The sequence below is a fragment of the Vanellus vanellus genome (genome assembly GCF_965231255.1).
Source record: "Vanellus vanellus genome assembly, chromosome: 2".
Lineage (NCBI taxonomy): Eukaryota > Metazoa > Chordata > Aves > Charadriiformes > Charadriidae > Vanellus > Vanellus vanellus.
The window spans coordinates 61,522,307-61,534,680 of record NC_138906.1 but is presented as its reverse complement, the minus strand read 5'-3'; the positions used below and the strand labels follow the sequence as shown (position 1 = coordinate 61,534,680).

Below are 12,374 nucleotides of genomic sequence, written 5' to 3'. Positions count from 1 at the left end.
AAAACCACCTACTATTACCAATTACCAATAAACCAGTTTTATATCCGAAGGATATAATTTTAAAATGGGAAAAAATCACATAGTCTCTGTAGTACCTGTCCATTTCTCAGAGGAAGTGTGTTTCTCAATGTGATTGCTGACTGCTTTTACAGCATCGAAGTTTTTGTTCTTTTTCAAGATATCTATGACATATCTCGACCGTCCATCTGGAACAGTGGGATCAACCCCAAAATTCAGGAGCATGATCACATCTTCCGTTTGGCCTAAAACATTACACAAATAAACATTAGAGGAAGAGTAATTGTCATTGTTCAGGGGTTTTGTTCTGTTTTCCTTTGTATTTTTAATTTCCTGGCACAATGTCCAGCATAATTTTAATAATTAAAAGAAAAAAAAATAGAAATTTTTCCAGTGTCATAAAAATGAGGTATTGTTAGGTATTTTTCCCCAAAAGAAACCCCTTCAAAAAAAAAAAAAAACCAAAACCTCCGTCCTCATTATTATTAATTGGGAAATGAGGGCACAGAAACACAAAGTGACTGGGTGCCTCATGAGCATCTCACCGGACAGAGGCAGTATGTGGAATTCACCTCCTCCCTTATGCCCCAACCCTGTTCTCCAGGCTCTAGGCAAACTGCTCTGTACATAAAGAAAAAAAAAAAAAAAAAAAAAAAAAACCACAAAACAAAACAAGGGATTTTGCTGCTGTTTGGAAGGTGACTCAATAAACCAGAATATTTCACATATTCAGGCATGAATATACACAGCTAGGCACCGAGTTTCTTTCCTACGCAATGTTAAACGCACGATTTTCTTGGTAATAAGCCTTATAACAAAGATGTCTAGTTCTGACTACCATATTGCTTTCAAGAGAAACAACTAACCTCTACAGCACTTCACAGCAATTATTACAGATAACAAACACAATAAACGTAATGGTGATTTAAAGCCTTGACACACACACGCTCCTTTCTCAGCGTGTCGCACCGCACTACTGGGGGACACTTTACAGCCCTGCAAGCAGCTGCTGGTGCTCCTCATGCTTGGAAGAGGCTCACTCGCTCTAAGCCATCCCCCTCCGGACGGCTGGGAGAGTGCAGGAGCACCAAACCAGCGAGTTACGCAGCAGAAGACTCAGCAATGGTGAGCCAACAAGTGTTAGACCACCACACTTGCCCCAGGCACACACCACCACAGCAGGCAGCCTCTGTCACCGCCTGCATCATGAGGCAAAACCTAGATGAGGCAAAAATGATGTAGGCTAACACGAATGTCTGGCTTTGTTTGTCTAAGCCTTACCGCTTAGGGATTATTTTTTTTGTCAACAGATGGGTGCGAGGGTTTATTTTTATATACATATTTATAAACATACTCTCTATATAACATATACACAATAGAAATATAAATAAATACACTTTGTTAAATAAATATATATACTCTATAGATGATATTCATGCTAGATAAATAAAAATACAAATAAACACATATAAAAATAGATACTCTCTATATTATATATACTAGGTAAATATAATTATGAATAAATAAACTTTAATAAATGTGTATCTATATACAGTTTTTTTCTGGAAATGCCAGAGTCACCTAGCACCAGATGGAACTGCTGCAAAAGACGCGTCACACCTTTCCAGAAAATGCAATTATTTAGATACAGGCTGGTTGTGCGTATTTCGTTCATATTATTAACGAGAACCACCAGAATGTCATCGCATTTGATGACCTAAAAGTCCGGTGTCATCCTGGCATTGACGCCTATTTCCTGTTGCCACCTAATGGGCAGAGTAAGAAATACAAGAAAAAAAAAAAAAAAAAAAAAAAAAAAGCCAGGCTAACTTAACATCGAAGAAATCCCACAGAAAGAGGAAAGCATTTCATCTTCCTCCTCTGGCAAGGTACATTGCTACTTAGGTTTTTCCACCTTCACCTATTTAAAAGAACAGGATAGGTCTCCAGGCGATCTAATAATTTTTAAGAGCACATCAAACTTTGAAAGGTAACCTAACCTCTACGATTCTAAAAACTGCAGCATACTTGTGGGAAAATCGTAACCAGTCAAACCAAAGAGCAAAGAAACTGGTCACAAATCAGGTATACAATTTTCCAAGGGAATTGTTAAAATCTTTAAATATTAGTTACCATTACAAAGTCCACATTGAGATAAAAGGACTTTCCCATTTTCTTCCTTAGCACAAAACAGTAAACACCAAGGTCTGAAATTTTCTTCCATTGTTCATTTTTCCATTTGAAAACAAACCACCACACAAGTAAAAAAAAAAGAATTGTATTTACTGCGTTTGTGGGAATATTCACTGGAAGATGCCACAATATGCAGGAGGGTGCATCCATCTCTGTCTCGCTGGTTGATCCTATCCTTCAAGTCTGGCCTCTGGGTCAGGAGCCACCTGAAGAGATGGTTCTTTCCTGAAATGATCAAAAAATCCCCACTTGCTATAAATGTTAAACAGAGATACAGAGAAGCAGATCCTGGTTTTTTTTCCTCTGTGGAGTGGCAAGAGGCATCTGTAAGAAACCTTTTCTGAAACACGGGGCGTAGGAGAGGGAAGAAATATGTAAACGAAATCATGGTAAGAGTCAGCTGCATTGTGGGAGACGCGATGCTCCTTGTGCAACTCTGAGGTTGACTCACTACTCTTTAGCACACATAGAAACTGTTGCTCCACACTGAGGTCGCAGGACAAAATACGGTATTTTCGTCAAAGCTGATATATTCAGGTTCTGAAAGACCCACATCAATCACACTTCTGCTTAAAACCGTGGAAGAGAACAATCGTATTAGGTTTGTGTACCACTATCAGGCACAGATGATCAAAGAGTCTTTACAACATTTTTAAAATAGTGTCTTATTGGCACCTGCAAGGTTATACCTAGATGATCCGATCTCATTAGTTTAAAAAAAAAAAAAAAAAAATTAAAAAAGCTCTAGCTGTCAGTTCTCTGATGAAGGCCACCCTTGTTTTATTTTAGCTGCGGATGTCACTCACTTGCTTTGATACACAGCCTGATAACAGCATGAAGCAGATACACTCCAATGGTTTCAACTTTCGCCCCAATGGAAATGAGCCACTTGACTAATTCCGCTACTTCTTGCATCTTCTCGCCATGCCCATACGACTCAGAAGCCTGATAACAAAGAGAACAATTACAACACATTATTTTACATACGCTAAAGGCATTTCTATTTTTTTCCATGTATTTTATTACAAGGATCAGTGGAACAACAACGATCAAGCCGTATCGGCTGTAAAATGAAACATTTATTATATACATAACAATTCCAGTAGAAGCTCTGAACAAATAATTTTCGCCTACGAGATTTCATAAATCTTTAAAGAATCTTGTCCTGCTCTGAAGAGCACTGAACCTGAAGTCTATTTTATAATACGTATTCCTATATTTCTTCTCTGTAATTGACTGCAACCTTCTGCCTTACACTTGTCTATTAAATATTCCCATATCGCAGTGAGAATATTGCTGTAACTGGATATTGTGCCTTTTAAGCCTGGATGAGGCAGCTTATGCAGGCAGTTACCCCAAAGCAAGAAAAGGCCGGAGAAATACTTGAAATTGGGAAAAGGGAGTTAAAAGACTAGGGGAAAGAGGTTTAGGGAACTCGGGTAACCAGTCCTTTTACAGCTCGGGAACCCCGTGGCTGGAGAGCAGGGCAAAGCCCTACTCTCATCCAGCTCAGGAAGAACATGGCATTATTAAGACAACAATGATAATACGACTGCTCACGCAAAGGAAAGGTGTGAAGCCTTAGGAGACAGATTTTTGGCCAGATAAATTCCTAGAAGGTGATCTGATGAAAGTATGGAATTTACAGGGAAGTTCACGGACCAAGATGGAAAGCACACAGCCTGAGCAGAAGGCGGCTGAACTGAAAAAGGATGTTCCAGCAAGGATTTGATGATCATGAAGCATAGCCTACAAGGGCTACAGCACTATGGGGAACTCTGGAGGTGGGCAGAGGAAGCTCAGACAGAAATTAGGACAATACGCCAGAAGGATCAGGACATGAGGGGGTGCTCGGAAACAGTGTTCAGACATAATTTCTCCATTTGTGCCAGTCATCTTTTTAAATAGCAGTCTTCACACATGCTTCCAACATCCACAAATAAATCTTTTTTTTTCCTAACACCTCATGCCAAATTTTGACTGGCAAGAATTACTGTTTGCGCACAGTTACAAAATCAAAATACAACAAATTACAGAGAGTACGTAGCGGCAGCAGGGGAAGTTTGAGTTGTCAGAAAGCCACATGTTCTCATTTTTGCAAAAGAGAAGCAGTGCTTAGGAATCTTTCATCTTGATTCTTTCAGTCCTCCGCATGTACGGCAAAGCCACTAGAATAGCTACGACTGGGGGGACCGATTCAGCAACGAAGGACATACCCTCTTGCAAAGGCAACCCCGCTTTCATCCTCCTCTCTCAATGAGGCTTGTTGACTTCCTCGCCTAGGAAGGAAGATTTTTGAATTTGCTAAGACATCCTACGTGCGTCCTCTACTGCACTGCCATGCTTCACTGTCAGCGTGAGGAGCACGTTCACCCCTCGCAGGACGGCTTTGCGTATACTCATCCATCAGTTCTTCTGCTCTCGCTATAAGCAAACCTATGAATAGATGTCGATTTACTTCCTCTGCCTTCCCCTTCTTTTTCAGAATTACTCCCTCTCGCTCTGTCAGGCACCGAACTGAAATGCGCTTATGGAAAAAGCCCCAACTTGAAGTTATTATGACAAAAGTACCACAAGCACTGTAACAATCAAATGGCAAATTCTGGTATATTCCATCCATATGCCCTAAACTGCTAATTTGCCAGCCAGTAATTGCCAAGCAAATGTAACTGTGTAGTCTACACTTAACATCTTCTAAAGCTTCCGTCAGGAAAACCACAGTGCTGTAAGAAAGCTAATATGCTTCAGCATAAAGCCTAACGGAATTTCTCAATGAATGTGCAACCGTATCTTTTAAAAGCAGGTTACATATAGCAGAACTATAGTTAATTAACTTATACACACAATGAAATGGAAGAATAAAACATTAAAAAAAAAATGCATACAGAAAGGAATTTTTTGATGGTCCATAAATGCTTTACGTAACTGCAATTGAAACAGGCTGGGCATCCACTGCATGATACACATGTGATCTCACATACACCGTGAGATGCCTTCAGAAAGCTGGTGTGTTACTGCTGTGGACACCGGCCGTTCCCGAGCAGCAGAGCTGCGGAACCACCAGCAGCTCTTGTCGCAGCTGGTCTCCAGCTACACGCTGGCTCCCAAGGGGCCAGAAGCAATGGTTGCCCCCACCTTCATGCGTTCAAAGCGTTTTGGGGGGATACCCATGCACAAAAGCAGGGGCGGGCAGCAGCGAGCCCTACAAGGCCACCTGGCTCACACATGGGCAGAGCCTCTGGGGTGTACCGGTATGCGCGTGTCCCAGGCAGGCACAGCCAGCGAGCAGCAAAGTACGTGTGAGCAAAGTAGGTGTGAGCACGTATGATTTCTGACAGCTGGAAGATTTTATTTGATCCTGCCCGCTTAGAAAGCTTTGGAGGTTCCCAAATGCTGCAGAACATGAGGAGTCACAAGATAAGGAAAAGAGCAAGTTTCAGAAGAGCAACGTTAAGATCCAATCCTGCTGTCTGCAGATGTCATCATCTCAGTCAAAGGCATTAGAATGTGTGGCTACTTGGTCTATGGCTGCATGTTTCCATCTTGCCAAAATCCTCTAAACCATTTGGAAAGTGTCAAAGCCTTTAGGGAGAAAGTTAAGCAGTTGCTGCCTAGGTATAAAGCAAACTGCCAAAAATATGGGGCATTGAGGGAAGGCAAAATTCCACCACTGCACCCAGCTCAGCTCCCTGCAATCATACCCAGCACCATGAAGCAGTCCAGAGAGAGGATGGCAAAGTATAGTAATACTCTATTGCAGGGATATCATAAATTGTCCTGGTTGGAAAACATCCAACTTAACTGATATCAGACATCAATCCATCAAGGCTGGACGTGGCCTTGGGCAACCTGGTCTAGTGGGAGGTGTCCCTGCCTATGGCAGGGGGGTTGGAACTCGATGATCTTCAAGGTCCCTTCCAACTCTAACCATTCTATGATTCTATGATTCTAAGATTTCTCAGCATTGAATTCTCAGGTTCCAAGCATGACATGAAAAACTTGCTGTACTTGGCAGGAAAACGATTTCTTTTGATCAAATTAAAGGAAACATTAAATTACACTCAGAAGTTATGTAAATTAAGGATTTTTTCATTTTCAAATGGCAAGGGACAAAATAGATGATCTCATATAATCATACAAAGTCCATGTATTATTTTCCATTTTATTTTTCTTTGATTGGTTTCAGCTTTGCACACAAGATTGAAAATCTCTCACTAAAGTGAACAGGAGGAAAAGTAGACACAATAAAAAAAAAAAAGAATGCTACTTTACCTCAAAGAGATTCTTCAGCGATAACTGGTTGACTCTGAGGTTGGTGGGCAATTCTTTCTTCTCAGATAACAACAACAGACAAGACTGGAAAAGAAAACATTAGTGATTTTATAAGCACGCTTAGAAACTTTGTTTTTTTCTGCCTCATCAGATCAGATCAGGAAAGCAAATGAGGGCGAACAACATTTCAGATCTTTATTTAAGATCATAACAGCTTACTGAATCTCCCTTTCTGAATTAATGTAACACACAGTGGACCACGGGAAGGTATGACTGATGAAAGAGTCCTCAGCAATTAAAAGGTCAGGCTTTAAAAGTCTCTCCAATACACCTTGGAAGTGACCCTTCACTTTTGGAATGGGCCTTTACATTCATGGGGATGAGACTCCCCTGGTACACCAACAGCCTGAGCAGAAAGCAAGAAATGTGTACTGTATCATTTTCCATTTTCTCAGTTTCCCCAAAAACTTTAACTTGCTTCTTGAAAACCCACCTAGTGTCACCAGAGGACAAAGGAAGAACTACAGATGTCATCGACCTGAAATTCTGTAACGCCTCTGATACAGTCCCCTACAACATTCTTAGCTCCAAATTGGAGAGATATGGGTTTGATGGACTGTCAGATGGATCAGAAATTGACTGGGTGGCTGCATCCAGAGAGTTATAGTCAATGGCTCAGTATGCCAACGGCAACCAGAAACGAGTGGTGTCCCTCAAAGGTCTGTACAGGGAGCAGTACTATTGAATATCATCAGTGACACAGAAAGCGGGATTGTGTGATGCATTCAATCACTCAGCAAGTTTGAAGATGGCACCAAGCTGAGTGATGCAGTTGATACGCTTGAGGGACAGGATGCCATCCAGAGGGACTTTGACAGTCTCAAGGAGTAGGCCCATGTGAACTTCATGAAGTTCAACAAGGCCAAGTGCACCAAGGCCAAGGTTGGGCACCTGGATCAGGCAGTCCCCAGTGTCAATACAGACTGGGGGATGAGTGGTTTGAGAGCAGCCCTGTGGAAAATGACTTGGGGGTACTGGTGGATGAAAAATTGGACTTTTTTTTTTTTTTTTTGCACAGTCACTATAGAAAAGAGTATTCAGATAATTTCAGGTGATTCACCTTTTAGTTTCTCTAAATTCTCTGGTTTTCTTTAACAAACATGTACTTCCTCTGAGATGCTCCTTTATCTGTGGGTCTTTCACAGACAGCTTTAAAAATCCAGCTTGTCATACGGAAGAAAAACTAAAAGGGATCACAAATAAACCTGTATTTTTCTACCTCTGATTTCTTTCAAGAATAATTCCTCTAGATGGCACCATAATTATAACAGAGACAACACCAAGAGACAAGTTCATTGTATCCTTTCGAGAAATTAATATCCAAAATTATTTACCACTAGAAGTATTTTTCAAGTCTTAAAAAGATCAAGACGCTTGAAGCAGAGAACACTAAATACCCACAGGTTTGGATTGTGAAGGTAAGTGGAGCTGACCCTGAGAAGGTAAGACATGATCACCCACTGCGCCGCAGCGACAGACTCACCCGCCACTTCCCTTTCTGGGCCAGCCTTTCTATCACCGCTTGCCAGATCAGGGCATCAAACCTCGCGCTGAAAATATATTCATACGCCGGGGGAAAACTTGGTGGAAAGACTCGTTCATCTGCAAGAATATGCCATCGAGAAAGTGATTCAGTATACACAGCACTTTTAAAGTTGGGGTCTCCAACTACATTATTTCATTGCATATTTTAGCACTGGCTAATCCTCAGGAGAATGCCAGAGGGGGGCTTAAATATCCCTGGTCACCTAACTGATACGGCACCTTGTTATCAGAGCCCAGTCATCATTAAACAAGGCCAAAAAAAAATTCATCCCTGCCCTCAAGAGAGTCCTTTAAGCCCCAAGATGTTTTGAACCTCATGGCAGTTCTTCCACTTGTGGGTGAGCCCAGCTATGGACCCTGCTAAAGATAATCAAGGTCCTTAACACAGGGCTACGAGTTCAAGTAAATGCGGTAGGGGGACAACCCAAAATCTCCTGGCACACCTGCAGGCCTCATCAGACAAAGTCTGTGAACTGGACAAAAAAGCAAGTAGAATAGGAGAGGGCAAGGAGACATAGGGTGGACGTTGCTCAAAAAACACCCACGCAATGCCACAGAAAGGCCAAATTCCTTCTTTTCACTGCTGCCCATTACTAGCTGAGGGAAAGTCCACCACACTGGAATACACTGCACTGTAAAGTCAAGTTTAAAATGAGTAGCTTCTAATTATTTTCAAATCTACTGAGCTAAAAGAAAAGCACAGTGGTTTGAACAAAAACCGCTAAAGCCTTAGGGGTCTGGAGCTCCAAGTCTCCAACCTTGTCTCCCTGAGTCTGAACTTCAACCTTTTCTAACTATTCCACAATTGACGTGTTCTTGAGATACAACAGCCCCCCCTGCACAGTGTTTTGGGATTGTTGGCACCTGCTGTATACAAAGTGGACCAAATTCCGCACATCCTTTTGATCAGGCCACTCAACATATTCGTAACCCTCAAACAGACCTGTGGCACTAAGGACCAAATGAATGATCTCAAGAAGGATGTCCTACCAAGGGCCTGTGTTGTCATCACTACTGAAAGGCTCTTAGAAAAATTAAGCTCTTGATTTGAGTTTACCGTTGACACTCATGAAGATTCCTGCTACAAAATCAGCGATTTGAGTTCGATCTGCAGAAGCGTTCAGGAGAATCAAACCTTTATGAAACATAGAAATCGCCTCATAAGAGTCTGATAACATGATCAATGAGTGGCCAGCTCTATAATAAGCCTGAGAAAAAAAGGAAAACAAAAAAGACCATTGTTGGGAAAATATTCAGATATCTTTACTACAAAACAAAATCTTATAATTTTTTCCTAAATTCTCTAATTATGCTATAAAAATGACATGTAGTACTATTTTTACAGCTTCTTACACACAGATCCAAAAAAAGTGCAATAAACATCTCTGGAAATTCACAATATGCTACTGACATCACCACAGATACCAAGAGCGATCATTCCTGGAATACAACCTTGGAAAATAACTACAGGATGAAAGACATACTGCTAGCAAGTATATTTTAACCTCCTCTGGACAAGATTTTTTTTTTTTTTTTTGTCACAATGTCCAGAATATACGTTTATTTTCCCATGTCACCGCCTTTTGCGGTATTTACCACAATACATATATTCTTCAGCCAATGGCACCTGAACACATTTATATTCAGCACTGAACTAAGCTGTACTGGCTCAGAGTCACAGCAAAGAATTTGTTCAAACCAGATAACTGGCACGCTGCGATACAGCGCAAGTTAAATTGATGTTTGCAAGCAATTTTACCACATGTAAATCAAATACCTTCTACTAAAGTCTCTGGGAAACTGTAGCAGTTGGTCCAGAAGACTATTTGTTGTACAAAAGAACCAATCCAAGCGTATGCCTCCCTATCATAAATACTGTACAACCGCTACTTAATCCTAACAGCCGAGTAGTTGAGTCAATGTGTACTTAATCAATGTGTACATAATCACAAGCGCATGTGTAGCATATTGTTCTGGCCACTGGAAACACAATACGAGCTTGAGCACCACGTACTGTTCCCAGGAACCGTGGGCTTATTAACACGCAAAGAATATGAGGGCACAGTGCCCAGGGGAGCCTTCAAAGCTGAGTCCCCAGGCCAGTCCTGACTGCTGCCAGCGACTGATGAATCTGTACCGTGAGCCGGGCTCCAAAAGACCACCGGCGAACACAGAGCTGGTGAACCTCACCACAGATGGGGTCTGCGCAGCGCCCCGTGGCCAGACCAGAGACCCAGCCGGTGCTGCGTCATCCCCGGGTCTCCTGCATCACAAGGGCACGTAAGATTTTATTTTACTTGCTATCACCTTGTCTGGGATATTAATAAAATAGTTATCTTTCTTGAAAGCATTGGTGCCTCTCTTTTTGGGACCCGGAAAGAACCAGCATCTCCTGGTGCAGAGGAGAGCCACTTCATTTTATTAAAAATACTATTACAGTAGTAATTCTGATGCTCATGTACAGAGTCAGACACCGATTCTGGAATTCCATGCTATATTTGCTGATCACACCTCAAAACCAAAACACAATAAAAAGCAGATATTGGCACTTGTTTCAGAAAGCAAAGCATGCAAAAACTGCCAGCTTAAACATCCAAATACCTTAACGTACTCCGGATCCCAGCGTAAGCTCTGGTAGGCTGAAAACATTGCTTCTGTCCATTTACCAAGATAGTACAAGGCAGTTGATTTGTTGCAGTGTAACACAGCTATGTCCCTGGAACACCTAAAAATACATTTTTAGCATTAATTGTTTATTCGCTTGAAAAATGACGCATAATAGTTTATAGTTAGCAACAAGAAAGAAAGAAAAAAGTCTACATACCACCCACCTAACAAAATCAGAGGTAAAAAAAGGAGTTGTAGAAAATAAAGACCATTTGAACATCACCTATAAAATCTCTTTGTGACATCCTAAATGATACCTTAGTGATACCTTTAGTGACAACCTGGTCTCTTCTGAAGCAGAAAGCAAACCCACCGGAGTAACGCAGTACGAGGACTTAGAAAGAGTTTAGACCGTCTCGACACACCTAGATACAGCCCAGTGAAAGCCAGTGGCCAAGAACGGGAGAAAACAGACACAGAAATGGAAGCCGCGAGAAGGAAAGAACGCTAAGCACATTTTGATCACCAAAAAACCACCTTAATGCATTTTACTGTATCACCAGTTGATGAAGTCAACCAAATTATCCACATTTACACCAGCTAAGAAATAAATAAATGTTTTTTAGAGGACACAATATACTGAAGCATTTAAAGCATCTGCTGAATCCAAAAGAGTTTCTGGACAGAGCTGCACACAAATTGCAGGACTACTACAGTCCACGGGGTGCTGGGGAGCCTGGAAAGCCTGTCTCGCCTGTGCTCAAACAAATAGTACGTGCCACAGAGCTGCATCCTTCATGTTATTCCTATCCACTAATTGACGCTCAATCAAGTTCTTTCAATTACTCTGAATGTGGTCAGAGCACGCTCTTGCACGCAAGCAGATCCTGCCAAGGCAGCCTGTGGCAAGGGGAGAGGAGATGCTCAGGAGCAGCCTCCTCAGCTCGGTCCTCGCTCAGTCCTACTCCCTGCTTGTGCTCCAGACTTATTTCACTACTTAATCGACATGGCTAACAGTCAAAATAAATGAACGGCTGTTACATTAGGTCAACAGCCGTGTTAATACACGGTAGGAATGAATATTTAATAGTTAACATAATACTCAACTATTGAATCATTAATAACATTAGCAACTGTTGTTAACTGACGATAACAAGCACTTAACATTTGGAAAGAAATACCTAATGAAGTATTCTGCTGAGAAATTATTTTTAACAAATCTGAGAATACCAAGAAAGAACAAATAACAAGAACAAAGTAACTTGCACGAATCATTTTAAGGATAGTCAGATGACCCATGTTAACAACAGGCCATAGACACGACCAGTACATGACAGAATCCCGGCAAGATTAATCTCCAGCACGTCAGCTAAGACATAGAAGTTATTGAACAGAAACCAACACAGTTTATGAAAAATTAATTTGAGCTTTAATTACACTAATTTATAGTTGATGCTTTTATAAAAATATTCAGATTACAGTCACTAACTAATCACCCACGTATATGTCAGAAACAGCAATTCCTCTTTAATTATAAAACTGGTACACAACAGATACAAGTGTGACAACAGATACAAGAGTGACAACAGATACAAGAGTGACAACAGATACAAGAGTGACAACAGATACAAGTGTGACAACAGATACAAGTGTGACAACAGATACAAGTGTGACAACAG

The 12,374-nt window shown here is 41.2% G+C and overlaps 1 protein-coding gene across 1 annotated transcript in view; it reads right to left on the bottom strand.

Moving 5' to 3' along the window:
- The window catches only part of TRANK1 (tetratricopeptide repeat and ankyrin repeat containing 1), a 54,857-nt gene that overhangs the window by 30,752 nt on the left and 11,731 nt on the right, over window positions 1-12,374 (bottom strand). The window contains exons 3-9 of the mRNA XM_082480016.1: window positions 10,690-10,813; window positions 9,146-9,296; window positions 8,027-8,145; window positions 6,484-6,567; window positions 3,018-3,156; window positions 2,305-2,436; window positions 96-263 (exon numbers count right to left, since the gene is read on the bottom strand). Of these exons, the coding sequence (XP_082336142.1) occupies window positions 96-263; window positions 2,305-2,436; window positions 3,018-3,156; window positions 6,484-6,567; window positions 8,027-8,145; window positions 9,146-9,296; window positions 10,690-10,813 (917 nt within the window). The remainder of the gene's footprint in view (window positions 1-95; window positions 264-2,304; window positions 2,437-3,017; window positions 3,157-6,483; window positions 6,568-8,026; window positions 8,146-9,145; window positions 9,297-10,689; window positions 10,814-12,374) is intronic.